Source organism: Ipomoea triloba, chromosome 13 (genome assembly GCF_003576645.1).
Source record: "Ipomoea triloba cultivar NCNSP0323 chromosome 13, ASM357664v1".
NCBI classification, from domain to species: domain Eukaryota; kingdom Viridiplantae; phylum Streptophyta; class Magnoliopsida; order Solanales; family Convolvulaceae; genus Ipomoea; species Ipomoea triloba.
In genome coordinates, this window is record NC_044928.1 from 23,876,403 (window position 1) to 23,892,199 (window position 15,797).

At 35.9% G+C, this 15,797-nt stretch overlaps 2 protein-coding genes across 2 annotated transcripts in view; both read left to right on the plus strand.

The window, feature by feature from the left end:
- The first annotated feature begins 8,715 nt into the window (after positions 1 to 8,715).
- Positions 8,716 to 12,581, plus strand: LOC116001662 (heat shock factor-binding protein-like). The gene is made up of 5 exons (XM_031241562.1): positions 8,716 to 8,854; positions 9,857 to 9,910; positions 11,523 to 11,546; positions 11,667 to 11,709; positions 12,213 to 12,581. The coding sequence occupies exons 1-5, from the start codon at positions 8,852 to 8,854 to the stop codon at positions 12,353 to 12,355; spliced, it is 267 nt and encodes an 88-aa protein (XP_031097422.1). The 5' UTR covers positions 8,716 to 8,851; the 3' UTR covers positions 12,356 to 12,581.
- A 1,964-nt stretch (positions 12,582 to 14,545) lies between these two features.
- LOC116003141 (pre-mRNA-splicing factor SPF27 homolog) overlaps positions 14,546 to 15,797 on the plus strand; it is a 4,013-nt gene continuing 2,761 nt past the window's right edge. The window contains exons 1-2 of the mRNA XM_031243306.1: positions 14,546 to 14,887; positions 15,014 to 15,189. Of these exons, the coding sequence (XP_031099166.1) occupies positions 14,651 to 14,887; positions 15,014 to 15,189 (413 nt within the window). The 5' untranslated portion in view covers positions 14,546 to 14,650. The remainder of the gene's footprint in view (positions 14,888 to 15,013; positions 15,190 to 15,797) is intronic.

Sequence of the window (15,797 nt, forward strand, 5' to 3'; positions counted from 1 at the left end):
TAAATACCCCAGGGACTACTGTAGAAGATACAATGTGTATAGTCGTGTATATTGTACCCCTAAAAGTCGGGTGTCCCTTAAAATTATTAAGGGTCAAATGTTGGAATATTATATTCCTGAAGGGTCAGGTCCTATTCCTATATAAAGGACCTGACCCTCCACTGTAATGGCATCCGGGGATCCCTTGCCTCTCGGCCTCTCTCTCTCGTTCTTCTCTCTTCTTCTCCAAGAAGGAAGCCATGGCTTCCTTTCCCCTTCTCCCTGTATTCATCCATACACCGATCCATACACTACATCATACACAATCAAACACACGTGGTGTAAATCCGTACCCCCGTTTACATTTACACCATCATTGGTGCCGTCTGTGGGGAACGCGACGAAATGCCGTGTTCCTCTAATCAATCGGATCGTATTCACCATCCTTGTCACCGTCACAACTTACTGTCGCCGTCTCGGCTCACCGGAAATTTCAGCTCTCCACCACCATCTGATCGTACAGCGTTCCACCACCGGCTACCGGTCTCTGCCGACACCATAGCCACCACCAGTCCGGTTCGCATCCACCTAGCTCATCAACTCTCCAGCGTCCGTAGCTTCGAGCCGCACCGCCCGCTATCGCTCTCTCCAACCGCGAGCCACCATCAACGACAACAACAAAAGCGAATTATGAACAAAACGCTGGTGACCACAGTCGAAGGAAGGAAGACAAATTTTCTCAGTGGAGGCTCTCGACGCGTCGAGAGATTATTTTTTGCTCCAGTGCGTAGGCGAGGAAAAGAAGAACAAGCAATCTAAAACCATAATTATAGAAGAAGAAGCAAACCAGATTCAACCAATGGCTAACCTGAGCAAGGTTTCGAATCCTCGCACTCTCATCTAAACCTTAGAGCTAAGGCCATCAAGCTACTACCACCTTTTCTTCCATTTTCTCGCCTGTTAACATTATCATGTTGTACACCAAGGAAGATTTGCTTCACCAAAACTCAACTCTACAAACTGCAATTTGCAAAAAAAAAAAAGAAACCAGAGTCTCCACCACCGCTGTCGGCTGCCACTCATCTCTCACCTGCGAAAATGAGACCAAATTAAAGGGGCAAAGATACGGTTTGAACCAACAATCTTAGGTGATTGATTCCCTCTTTCTCGAAAACAGACACCACAGATTGTACGATGGCTGTAAGCTCGCCGGAGTTGCTGCGTTTTGGGAGGAAAATCCAGTCGCTGAAGAAGCAACCACCACCTCGTACCGAAACCACTCACCATCGTTCGCAACCCCGACCTCCTAGAGTGGAGACCGAGAAGACGAGCAGCAGATTGGCGAGCTTGGTCCTCCAGTCCGACAGTAGCAATGGTGAAGACCGCCAGAGACGAACGACAGGCCTTGGCTCCTCCTTTTTCCGCCAACCAATTGAACCATCAGCGTAGAACGTCGGACGACTAGCTTCTTCACTCGCAATCTTTTCCTCTTCTCCGGCATGGCATCAAGGAGACGATGATGGTGAACTGGAATGTGGTTTGCGGGTTTTCCCATTTCCTTATTATTATAATAATATATTATTAGTATTATTATATTTAAATATGAAAGACAATGGGAAAGCAGAGCGTAGGGAGCATGCATGTGAAGACCTATTTGCCTTGTTTCCTGGCAGATTCCTCATTCCCATGCATATAATTATGATTATTATTATTATTATTATTATTATATTTATGCTACAAGGGAAAGTCACGCATGGAGGCTTGAAATGGGAGAGAGCATATGGTTTTGTCTTCAAATGGAACAAAACAAGATAAAACAAGAGAGGGAAAGAGACAAAACAAAAAGACAAAAATGGAAGAAAAGGTGGCGAAAATGAAGGAAAAGAAAGAAGTAAAAAGAAAGTGGAAGGGGGTTGTCACCCTGATCGACCCAACCGCCGTTCGCCCATCGCCACAGTACATGACCGCCACCACCTCCGGCGACGCAGCAAATCCGACGAGGACAACAGCAGTAGCGGTATCGGCTTCTTTTTGCGAAGAAAAAAGAACGTTGGCGAGTTGCAACGAACGGTGAACGAACCGTGGCCATCATTTTCAAACGCCGCCTCTACTCACCGCTACAGACGCCTCCCATCGCCGGCGCCGTCTCACAAACTCCGATTCTCTCCCTCCCTCGCGAACTCACGGACTAGAACGGACAAACAGCGAAGAAAATGGACTGACAGTGTTTGTTTTCTTCTTGTCATTACAATTCTTATTGTTATAATATTATTATAATATTATAATTATTAAAAAAAATAAAAAAAAAATCAAAAGGTGGTAGCCTGCGCTGCCACCACATAATATATATATGTATATATTATATAAAGTGGGGAACATGTCCCCCACCATTGTTAAAGTATATATATTATATATTGTTATATATATATATATATATATATATATATAATATTGTAAAGTACGGAGCATGTGGATCTTTCACTTTGTTGAAGATTACCCTCCCCATTAATTACAAGGATTCATGAAGACAAAGACTTCAAGCCAAGGAATGCTGCAACAATTACTGAGGAGGCCAACTTCAACATGCTACGATCAGAACTACAATACCCCTAGTGTTGGCTAGGAATTGAATTCTGTAGCAAAAGATGTAAATTGTAGTATAAGATCATTGTACCAAAAAATATATAAATATATTTTTTATTGGGTAGCACGGCTGCTAGCCTGCTACCCTGTGTGTAGTTCATAAAGAGGGGGACTTTGTCCCCCAACCCCTTCTTTAAAAAAAAAAAAAAAAAAAAAAAGCACCGGCTCTTCCGTTTGGGGTTTGATCAACCTGCACGGATTAGAAAAAAAAAAAAAAAAAAACAACACTTTCGTTTGGGGTTTTGTTCAACCTGCACGAATTTTTCGTTTGGGGTTGACCTGCATAAATTTTTCCGGCTGAGTGTGCCCACACCTCGTCATGGCACTAAATTTTATCCCGCTTCTTAGCGATGCCGCTTTTCAGCGATGACTTTAATCCCGCTTCTTAGCGATGACTTTATCCCGCTTCTTAGCGATGCCGCTTTTCAGCGATGATTTCATCCCGCTTTTTAGCGATGCCGCTTTTCAGCAATGACTTTATCCCGCTTCTTAGCGATGCCGCTTTTCAGCGATGATTTTATCCCGCTTCTTAGCGATGCCGCTTTTCAGCGATGACTTTATCCTGCTTCTTAGCGATGCCGCTTTTCAGCGATGATTTTATCCCGCTTTTTAGCGATGCCGCTTTTCAGCGATGTTTTTATCCCGCTTTTCAGCGATGATTATATTCCGCTTTTTTGCGATGCCGCTTTTCAGCGATGAATTTATCCCGCCTTTGAGCGTTGTCGCTTTTCCAGCGATGAATCTATCCCGCTTCTCAGCGATGAGCTTATACCGATTCTCAGCAAGGCCGCCTTTTTTGTGATGAATTTATCTCGCGTCTTGGCGTTAATATTAGCTTAAGGCCTTCACACAAATCTCATAATGTGGTAGGTCTATATCTGCTCGGCATCATATTATTTTCTCCTACCGCTCGATGGTTGGCATTATCTTCTCCATCTATAGATGTTCGATATATTTGCATCTCGACAATGGCAGCACAAGGAGCAACATAACTGCATCAACAACTAGACATAAGCCTTTGTAGTCTTTAATTATTACGTTTTTGGTTGTACTCTTTTTCCCTTAGCTAGGTTTTTTCCCATAGGGTTTTTCTTAGTCTAAGGTTTTTAACGAGGCAACCAGCGTAAATCACGCCTCTCATGCTCAACTCAGACTTGAGGGGTTCATCACAGACTAATGAGGCATTCAGACCAGGGAGACTTTGCTTGTAACAAGTTGGCCGCCCGGAGCGCTTTTTACTTCTCGAACCTGACGACTCTCGCAGATTCAAGAAGTGGGGGACTTGTGATGGGTAAATACCCCAAGGGACTACTGTAGAAGTACAATGTGTATAGTCCGTGTATTATTGTACCCCTAAAAGGTCGGGTGTCCTTTAGGAATTGTTAAAGGGCAAGTGACCTTTGGGGAATATTATATTCCTGAAGGGTCAGGTCCTATTCCTATATAAAGGACCTGACCCTCCACTGTAATGGCATCCGGGGATCCCTTGCCTCTCGGCCTCTCTCTCTCGTTCTTCTCTCTTCTTCTCCAAGAAGGAAGCCATGGCTTCCTTTCCCCTTCTCCCTGTATTCATCCATACACCGATCCATGCACTACATCATACACAATCAAACACACGTGGTGTAAATCCGTACCCCCGTTTACATTTACACCATCAACTATGATGTTAAGAAGTTTATGAACTTGGAGAAAAAGACCACCAGGTTGACAACATTGTTTTAGTCGACTGGTATGACTTCTGGTGATCAAGGGTTCCTAATTGAACACCATGAATATAGGCAGTGATGCGGTGGCAATTGGCTCCACCGTCAAAGATTAGCAACTAGGATCCAACTTGGTTAGTGTTGTGGCTCACGATGGCTAATACATATTGATTTTACAGGTTAGCAGCTTGATTATTTCTCCCCGCCTTGATTCCACTATCCTGGTTGTGAAATCGAGGACAAACTAGTTAGGCTTAGAGACAAAGAAGCTATTCGTCTCCATGCTCAAGAAGAAGACATGTAGGGTTTTTAAAAATATTTATTTAAAATTAATAAAATAAATTAGAAATTAATAATTAATAATTTTTTAATAGGATAGTCGTCACCCTAGTGGTGGCATAAAGAACAAATCAACTTTGGTTGAATAGCATAATTTTAGACACTTCAAGGAGCTAATTATACTTTTTTTTTTTAAGTTAAATGACCCAAATTGAAGTTTTGTGTGTAATTTGGTGTCTAATTTGAATATTTTTTCTTTATTAAAGGATCAAACAGTGAACTGTACTAGATAACTCATTGCTCGACAAAATAAAAATATTAAGGCCTTGTTTGGTTATTGGCGGATCCACCAACGCTATTTTCAGCGTTTTGACCGTGGTCAAAATGCTGAAAATCTTGTTTGATTAATGGCGGTTTGGAGCAGCGGATTTGCTTCAAACCGCCAAGTTGCAAAACGCTGCAAGTAGTGGCGTTTTGCAATGACGTTTTGGGAAAAGAAATTCTTTTTCCAAAACACCCTTATAATCTCTCTTTTTTTTTTTTTTAAATTAAACTTACAATTTGCCTAGCGGTGATTTTTAAAAAAAAATGGAGCCTTGAGGCTCCTCTTATAGGAGCCTCAAGGCTCCATTCCCCACTTATCCCACCGATGTGGGATAAGTGGGGAAACGGAGGGGTGTGGCTCCCCCCCCCTTTTTGTTAACATTATTATTATTATTACTACCTCCGTCATATTTTGATTGTCTGATTCGTTTAACGAGGCTTAACTTAAATGATTTTTAATCCAATTTTTCATAATATTAAGTTTAGCATTAATATATAAAATTTATATATTTAGAAACTACATTAAAAGTACTATTAAACACAAAAAATTAAATTTAAAAATAATAAAAAATTACTAAAGAAAATAAGCAATGAATAAGAGTTTGTTTTACCAATGAATAGTAAATATGACAGGTAAAATGAGACAGAGTGAGTATTATTTATTGTTATTATATATAAATATATAAGTATATACCCCATTTGTCCCATTTTACCTGTCCTATTTACTATTAATTGGTCAAATCAACTCTTTCTTTATTGCTTATTTTCTTTAGTAATTTTTTTAATTTAATTTTTTGTGTTTAATAGTACTTTTAATGTAGTTTCTAAGTATATAATTTTATATATTAATGCTAAAGTTAATATTATGAAAAATTGGATTAAAAATAAGTTCAGTCAAGTCTCGTTAAATGAACCAGACAACCAAAATGGGACGGAGGTAGTATATATATATATATATATATATATATACCTTTTTGGTTATTTTACATGTTAAATATTAATATAAACAGCTAATTTTCTCAAACATCTTTTTATAAACCGTTAATTTTTACTCCATGATGTGGCAAATAAGGATATAATATTTTCATCATGTGGGCCCAAGAAAAAAAGTCTACAATATTTGTGAGAAGGAGTAAGTTGAGAGTAAGGAGTGGGAGTACATGTAAGCCGTGTTTGGTAAATGACTGTTAACTGATTGAGTTAGAATGTATAACTAGTTGATAACACTAGCTGATTGTAAAAAAAATGTTTGGTAAATTAATTGTTAGCTGATAGTTGTTTGGTATAATTTATTTTTCATAAAAAGCTAATTGAAAAAGTTGTTTTGAACAACTTTTTGAATTTTAGTATTTTGAAGTTGAAAAAGTAGATTTATCAAATGCTTATATTAATTTTTTAACTAAGTCAAACAGTTAATAGTGATCAAATAAATTAAAATTGACTGATAAACTAATTATTTTATCAAACAAGGCGGGAGTATTTTCCATGTGGATATAGTGATATAGTAGAATTAATCTATACTATTAATAAAAACAATATCCTCAGTTTTAATTTCCCGCCCAAAACAGACCTATAATATTATGGTTTGCGTAATATTGTAAAATATGGTAATACAATTCCTATCCCTAATACAATTGTAAATTAAAAAAGAATTCCTAATAAAATATATTCTTCCCTACGTTCCTATTCGTAATATAATTATAGACTAGAATTACTAATTAATGGTAATAATTCAGTATATATATTTCTCTGCAATGCAATCTATACTATTAATAAAAACAATATCCTCAGTTTTAATTTCCCGCCCAAAACAGACCTATAATATTATGGTTTGCGTAATATTGTAAAATATGGTAATACAATTCCTATCCCTAATACAATTGTAAATTAAAATAGAATTCCTAATAAAATATATTATTCTCTACGTTCATATTCGTAATACAATTCTAGACTAGAATTACTAATTAATGGTAGTAAGTCAGTATATATATTTCTCTGCAATGCAATCTATACTATTAATAAAAATAATATCTTCAATTGTAACTTCCCGCCCAAAACAGACCGATAGTATTATGTCAATTGTAACTTCCCGCCCAAAACAGACCGATAGTATTATGGTTTTTGTAACTTCCCGCCCAAAACAGACCGATAGTATTATGGTTTGCGTAACTTCCCGCCCAAAACAGACCGATAGTATTATGGTTTGCGTAATATTGCGCCCAAAACAGACCGATAGTATTATGGTTTGCGTAATATTGTAAAATATGGTAATACAATTCCTATCCCTAATACAATTGTAAATTAAAATAGAATCCTAATAAAATATATTCTTCTCTACGTTCATATTCGTAATACAATTGTAGACTAGAATTACTAATTAATGGTAGTAAGTCAGTATATATTAGACTAGAATTACTAATTAATGGTAGTAAGTCAGTATATATATGACTAGAATTACTAATTAATGGTAGTAAGTCAGTATATATATTTCTCTGCAATGCAATCTATACTAGTAAGTCAGTATATATATTTCTCTGCAATGCAATCTATACTATTAATAAAAACAATATCCTCAGTTGCAATGCAATCTATACTATTAATAAAAACAATATCCTCAGTTGTAACTTCCCGCCCAAAACAGACCGATAGAATTATGGTATGGTACTATTAATAAAGTACTATTAATAAAAACAGTATCTCCAGTTTTAACTTCTCGCCCTAAACAAACCGATAGTATTATGGTATGGTTTGCGTAATATTGTAAAAAATATGAAAATTTGGCATAATTCAACCCGCAAGGCCAACCAATTTTCTGAACGACATTCGTGCATGCAGGTGTCGGCGCACGAGTCAAGCCTTTTTAAGTTCATTTTGGGATTTCATTTGCACCCCCCCTGTGCGCGAGAGAGAGCCTCTATGCTATACAATTCAATAAGTCTTAGAAAAACTCTTGTATAAGTAGTGGTGCAAACCACTTCTTAAACTAATGTGGGACAAAAGTTACTTGAAAGGTTTTTCTCTATATTTTTTTAACTCAAATGGGTCAACTTTGAGAACTAATTTCTCATTCACCCATTATCAGTTTTGAGCGTACAATATATCAATCTTTTCGTCTAACTACGAAGAACACAAATCCACTTTGACCCGACCCAAATCGAAAGTGGACCCCACATATATTTGTACCACAATATTGCCAGTAAAATGCCATTTTATGCTAATTTTTTTCCAACAGTTATTTGTCCAGAGAATATCAACGTGTTGAAGGAAGAAGATGATATATAGTGAAGGGCAATATCATCTTCACTATATATCATCTTCTTCCTCCACACAACGCTCTACGGTCAACCAACAATTACTCAACTGATTATCCCATTACTCCCATGTAAATTTTTCTCTAATATAGTTATAATTACTGAATATCAAAATATAAGTGTACCTCAAGATCTTGCAATAACTAACCAACAAGTAATTAAATTAATGAATATGATGCAATAATGTAAATTATCTACCTATTGCGTTTATACACTTATTTTAGAACACTGAATTTTTGTGATATTTATTGCATGCAAGGAAGACTCATACTATAATTGCATTTATACACTTATTCATACTCATATTCGATGTTATAATTTATATAATTGTATATCGATTCAAATATTTCTTACAATATTATAACAAATTTATTCCGTGCAACGCACGGGTGAAAATACTAGTTCAATTAAAAAAGAAAAGAAAAGGCCAAAAGGGAGGGAGAATTGTTTGAAGTGAGGACCTACTGGTCATTTCGGAATTCAAATTTTCATCTCAAACTTCATCTTCCTTGAAAAGTTGCCTTTCGTGAGTCTCGTCTCTCGCTCAAACATCAGAGAACTGGTTAAACAGCCTCCCGTTGCGATTTGGAGGTTGAGAAGAACTTGGAAAATATGGTAATCTTCATTGCTTTCAAAATTGAGCTTTATTATTATTATATTTTGGAAAATCAATTCGTCCTATTTTCTATTTGCTGGTTTAGGGTTTACATAATTTTCGCTCACATTCATCGAAATTCGAAACTCATCAATTCTGTCAGATTGCATATAATGAGTTCTTGTAACATCGATGCTATTTTCTATGCATTTTCGTATGCTAATTCTGTTTGGTGTTGAAAAAATTGATGGGGAGTAAAAGAACTTTGCTTAAAAAAAAATAAAAAATAAGTCACTGTATTTAATGATACTTTTAAGAAGATTTTCTTAACCTTAAATTTTGCATAATGATAGACAAGATATTCTGAATTTCTGATCACATTAGAACAATATTTGATTGTTGTGTTTGTCAGGATGAGATAGAGTGTAATTAAGAGGCATCTAGAGTATAATTAAGAGGCATCTGAGCTTCCCCTTTTACCATCTGTCACACCATTTAAGTTTGATGCTCAAGACTTGTCATTCTTGAGCTTCAGCTTTCAGTGGACACCCGACATATAAAACTGAATTCATAAGTTAAATTGTTAACATATTGTCTCTCTTGTGATTTAGTGCAATGGATACCTTGTATCATGGTTTACTGACATTATTAGTTGGAATGGAGCAGACTTCATTTGATTTGTGATCACTGTTTCAATAAAAGCTACATGAGCTATGATGAGTTTCACTAACTGAAACATTCCAGGTTACAATAAATTGTATTAGACTAGCTACAAAAAAGGGAATTCTTTTATGGTTTAATTTGTAAAACTTGAGACAGTTCTAGATATTATCAGAAAAGTTCATTTTACTATGTAGCACTTTTCTGCCATTTCTACTTACAACTCTGCGTGCTTTTTGAGCCTTTATTAGATTTATTACAGTTTCCTGAGTGCACTTTTCAGATTTATATGGTTGCTATATTGAAGCACTGCTGCTTTTGATGGATTAGTTGTTAACCTAGGATACTTGCCTTGCTTGCAGGATGGGCATGATGCAGACAGTTCGAAGCAAAGCACTGCCGATATGACTATCTTTGTAAGTTTTCCACAATAAACTGATAAATGTTTAATGTTTACTGGAATTAAGATTATGGTTATTTCAATTTGAAAATTACCCTGCAAATGTTTATGACCATAAAATGAACAAGAGAAGATGCTCTGACTCATACCAATTACAACTATACTATCCAGATTTCTAGTATACCTTCTTCTGTTAATGACGAAAATTTGTTGCCTCAAATTTGTTCCTTATTGATATACTGCTTGTTAGCTATACTAATATCTATATATGGCCATTCTTTGCACTTGAAATTCCATATATTTGTTATTTAACGATCCTAGCATAAAATGGATTCTCATAATGTCCGGGAGGAATCTCCAGCACTGTGGCCTTAATCTAATGTTTGGAGTGTTATATTTACTTAACATATGGGTTGCTATTATGAATCTATTTTCTGAGTGCGAGTAAGGATTGGGTGAGAGTATACTCTTAAATTTGAAAAGTTGAGAATGCATCTAGATCATCTTGATTTATAAGATTGTATTTGCTTATTCATACTACATGTCAACCCAAATATATAGGGATTAAGGGTTAGTTTAGTTGATTTGTACCATTTATATTAGATTCCTAAACAATGTATGTTTACTTGTAAAAGTTATTAAGTATTTAGTTATATAAGCAAAATTATTGAAAGGCTAGGTGACTTGTGAGCTCCCTGGAAGCCAAAGTTATGGATTCAGAGCCTTGGGTTTATTATTATTTTTTGAATTTTTAAAGGCATTGTGTCCTTCAATAGAGCTAATGAGAAGTTGATATTAATACAATTGGTTATGTAGCCATTGGAAAAATAATATTCATTTGTCTTTGATTTGTATAATTTTTTGGGGGTTTCATGCCATTAGTATTTTGTCAGTGGGAGAGCTTATTTTACATTAAGTCTTAGTTTCTATAGTTAGTGGGGTAGGAGATTGCTCATTATTTCCTATTTTAAATAACTATGTACTTTGGAGCCATAATATGTGCAAGAATAAAAATATTGACATCTCCTCCAATTTCATTTATCTTTTGAGTGAATTCTACTTTAGCATATAGGGAGCAATAAGAGAGTACTTTGACATATTGAAAAAGCATTATATTGCTTGTAGTTTCCAAGAAACCAGCTTGTAACTCTGGTTAGTGGCCTTTTATAATTATGTGGGGGTTTCATGTCATTAGTTTTGTGTTCAGTGGGTAATAATGTGTTAGTGATTGAGTGGAGAGTTTTATTTTACATTAGTATTGAGTCTTAATATTCATAGTGGGGTAGAACGTCACTCATTATTTTCTAGTATAGATGCCACATGCACACTGGAGTTTCAATGTGTGTAAGAGTAAAGTATTGTGAGTCCTCCAACTTCTTCCCTTTTGAGTGAATTATTCTTTATAATTATCTTCTATTTGGAAAAAAAGCATGAATTTGACCATGAATGAAAACTTGGAATTCTAGGCACCTCTTTCTCATAACTTAATAATCTCTAGCTCACCTAACTTGTTGGCTATCTTTAAAGTACTTGGTCTGTCTGGTGTTTTGATCACCAATAGATTCGGTTAAGCGGCTGATCCATTTTGCTAACTATTTCCCCTGTTTTTCTTTCATTAACCCTGACAGGTACAGAATCTTCTTCAGCAAATGGTAAGTCTGCATACCCACCCACCCACCCAAGCATGCTTTTTTGCTATGCAGTTATTTCAATTATTTGGATGCTTGGCTGATTGCTTAATTCTATGACTGATTATATCCTTTCTGTTTCAGCAAACTAGGTTCCAGTCAATGTCAGAATCTATCATTTCAAAAAATATCCTTTTACTTCTTTCTTTTCTATGACATGCAGTAGTGAGCATAACTATGTGCGATCAGTCATTGCATGTGTTTCCTTTAGTTAGAGATGCAATATTGCTGCAAGTCATTATATTCATAACAAATTTAGGGTGTGTTTGGTACATGGGGTTAGACACAAGGAAGGGGAATGAAAGTCATACACATTGTTTGGTTGACAACTTTTAAGACACAGGTATAGGATTTGATTACCCCTATAATTATAAAACCCATTACCTAATTTAAATCAGGTGTAATTCCATTCCAATTACCAAGTATTTGATTTCCATTCCCATTCCAATTCCATGTTCAAACCAAACACACTGAGTGTCTTGGGAAAGCATAACAAAAAATTTGCCCTTTTGTTTCAATGATGGTACATAAATAATGAATCCTGCATCTTTTTCCGTCATAATGACATTTGGGACTTGGGAGTAACTCATATTTGTATGTAAGCATGTTTAACCCTTGACAAAGTAGCACTTGATGAGATGGGCAACCGGATCGACGAACTGGAGCAGAGCATCAATGATCTGAGAACAGAAATGGGTCAAGAAGGGTCTCCGTCGCCTTCAGCAGCATTGAAGGCAAAGGAAGAACCCAAGTCAGGTGATGGTTCTGCATGAATGAATATGCATGTTATGTTTCCTGGAATTGGAGGGTTTTGGTTTGGCCTGGATTCTAGTTAATTATTTCCTTATTTGTATTCTTTCTGGAGTGCCATTTGATACTTGATGATGAGATGTATAATTTTATGTTAGTGTCGTGTGCTTTGAGAGTTGTACGCAAAGCTGTGATCTTGGTTTTTGAGTTACATTTTTTAATTGATAAACTTAGGGTATGTTTGGTTCATGAGTTTATAATTAAAATCATACTTAATTTTTGGGTGGTAACTTTTTAAAACACAACTATGAGATTTGATTATCCATTCAATTAAAAATCTTATTGGTAATATGATTTTTAAGTTTGGATTAGTGTTTTTAGATTTTTTTTAAAAATTTGTTTTGGTTCATATTGGTGCTTTGGATGCCATTATATTAGGTCCAATTGATTTTTTATTTTTTTTTTATTTTTTATTTTATTTTTTATTTTTACAACTTTTATTTCCATTATAGGGTCATACATAACTAAACGTCAATTATTTCAATTGCATCATATTACCGAACATACAAAATACTTTTATCAAAACTTGTTACCATTACTAAGTATTTGATTTCGATTTCGATTTTGATTCCCTTGTGCAAAACAAACACACCCTTATGTCTGACAATTTTATGGAGGGCTGTCAAGACATTGTGGATGCTAGAAGTACAATTCCCTAATCTCTATGCTCAACTTAGTTATATGCAATGAGTTCTACTACATGGATTCTCAAATCTTCTTCGATGTGGCCTTTTCACAAGAGAAGGTTAGTTTATATATATATATATGTGGGAAAAGGTGTAAATAAGCCATCAAAACTATTTGGGAATTAGCAATTAAGCTATCGAACTTGAACAAGTTCCAAAAAAGTCACTGAACTCATAAAAACAAAGCAATTAAGCTACTAAATCGAAAAAAAATAACAATTAACATTTTTAACAGGTCATTTGCTTATTTCGGTCACCGACGACAAATTTTCCAGCGACTGGTCATATTTTTCCGGCGAGGGCGACCATTTTTGCCTGTCGCGGGAAAATTGGTCGTCGGGGGCCGGAATAGGCAGTAATTGCTTTGTTTTTCTGAATTCAATGTCTTATTTGGAGCTTATTCGAGTTGGATGACTTAATTGCTAATTCCCAAATAATTCGATGGCTTATTTGCACCTTTTCCCTATATATAGGCACGCTCAAGTGCGAACGGTTGCCAAGGAGAAAATCATAACTACTCGCAGTCGTCCATTGGGCCGTCCACTTATTCAAATTCAATGAGTCAGATGTAATTTTTAAAAATAACGATGCGGTTCATTTTCGTAAATAATTCAAACTTTGGTGCAAATAACTAATGCAAGTTTGCTAGTGAGAATGTCATTTTAGGTTGAATTGCATGATTTTACATTGTTTAGGAATCTAATTGTAATTTTTTTGAGTTCGATGGTTTAATTGCAATTTGTTGTGTAGTTAAAGACTTATTTGACCCTTATTCCTTTAATTTACTAGAATGTTACTACACATTTTTATTTATATTATTTGAAATTTTTATAGTATTGTACAAATTTCCTATTTAATAAAGAAAAATCTTACAAAATAAAATAATATAAATGTCAACCATTATAAATAGGGGAAAACGTCATATATATCCTCGAACTTTATACGAGAAGCCAATTATATTTTCGAATTTTTAAAATTTCCAGTTAAGTAAATCAACATGTCGATTTAGTGCATCGAAGTCGAACAACTGGTTAGTGACATGTGATATCAGGTCAATAGAGTTTCAGCGATGCTTCAACGATGTTCCAACTACTTATGGTGAAACCCACCGACCTTGCGACCAGCAAGGCGCTGGAGAAGGCAATCAACTGGTCGTCTTATCTGGTCACTGAAAAAAAGACCAATGGTTGCTTTCTCCAGTTAAGGAGGAAGACGACCTCACCTTCTCCAACGATCGGAAAAGTGACTAACTTGGTTGCTTTCTCTATTAACCGACACAATGAATCGTCAATTTTTCTTAAAAGTGACTAAAACATTGTGAGAACATTGTCAAAATCCTAGTTACATGTTATCACAGGTTACTAACCGGTTGTATAGTCTACAATTTACAATAAGCATAGTAGAAACTATAAAGTTTGAATTATTTCGTATAAAAATAAAATTTGATATATTTAGCATTTTTTCCTTCTCGCTCAATCTCTTTCCTTAATTTCCCCAAAAAAAAAAAGCTGAAGCGTAGAGCCGAATTTCGAATCACCATCACCGCGCCCTGCAGGACAGCTTGACGGAGCTATGGCGTCCACAAACAACGGAGACGTTCTAATGCTTGAGGCGCCGCCGGAGGCTCAGCCGGCATGGTCCAGTGGCTCAGAGCTAATAGATGCTTTGCCGTACATAGACGACGACTATGGTGACCCGAAAGTGAAAGCAGAGGTGGACCGTTTAGTCGAGGAAGAGATGCGCCGCAGCACCAAAAAGCCCTCCGATTTTCTCAAGGACCTTCCTCCTCTTCCCAAGTTCAATTTTGAGGTACATGAATACCTGTGAATATTTCTGAATATTTCTAGGGTTTTTGAGCCGTAGATTTTCGATTTGCTCCTTTGATTTTGTTCTGCTTCTGGTTGAAATTTGCTGGTTTCTGAATGCTCTTCCTAGAATCACCCAATGCTTGCAAGGGAGTATGAACGGGTGAGAGCTGGGAAGCCTCCGGTGCAAATTGACACGTCAAGATATGGTCTTGAAGTGCCGCAGGGAAATAAACGGAATGATGAATCCGCTTGGAAACAAGCTCTTCAGAAAGCTCAGCGCTTATTGCAGCATCAAGTAATTAGGTATTCTTCATAATTATGAGGCACTTGATAAATCTCCTTGTGCTACTTTGTAACCTTGTATGAGTAATAATCGTATATTTAGGGCACTGTAGCGAATTAAAATGACAAGTCAAAAGGCTTGAGAGCTTGAAAATTGGTGAATCAGATGCTGCAGCAAAACAATATGAGAAATGTGCTTTAGCAGTCAACAGATGAGAAATTATTGCATGGCCAAAGTCTAAGAATTTTCTAAGATAACCGAGTTAGAAAGAAAAGATGTGCAGTGTGTGTTCCTAAGAGTTGTTGGTGTGAGTGTAGCTAAGTTTTGTCTATGCGAGAATGCCTTGCTCTCAAAACATTTTTTTTTTGCTAGTGATGTGCCGCATTTCTCCTCCAATCTGTTAATTAATTTTGGATTTTTCTGGCCTGGATATGCTGCAGATCTCACTAGGTTTTGTAGTCTTTTAACTATTTTTCCCATTAGAATTGTATGAACTAGGGCTATAGCTTAAGCGTGTAAAAAAAATGCACTAGGATGCTTGTGGTTTTGTCTCTCCACTCGCTTGCAGTTTTTTTTTTTTTTTTTTTTTTTTTTTTTTTTTTTTTTTTTTTTTTTTTTTTTTTTTTTT

Excerpts from the sequence above, each read along its gene's own strand:
- LOC116001662 (XM_031241562.1), top strand. Across the intron at positions 9,911-11,522 it reads CTGCCGATATGACTATCTTT|GTACAGAATCTTCTTCAGCA; the intron begins GTAAGTTTTCCA and ends TAACCCTGACAG. Across the intron at positions 11,547-11,666 it reads AGAATCTTCTTCAGCAAATG|CAAACTAGGTTCCAGTCAAT; the intron begins GTAAGTCTGCAT and ends TTTCTGTTTCAG.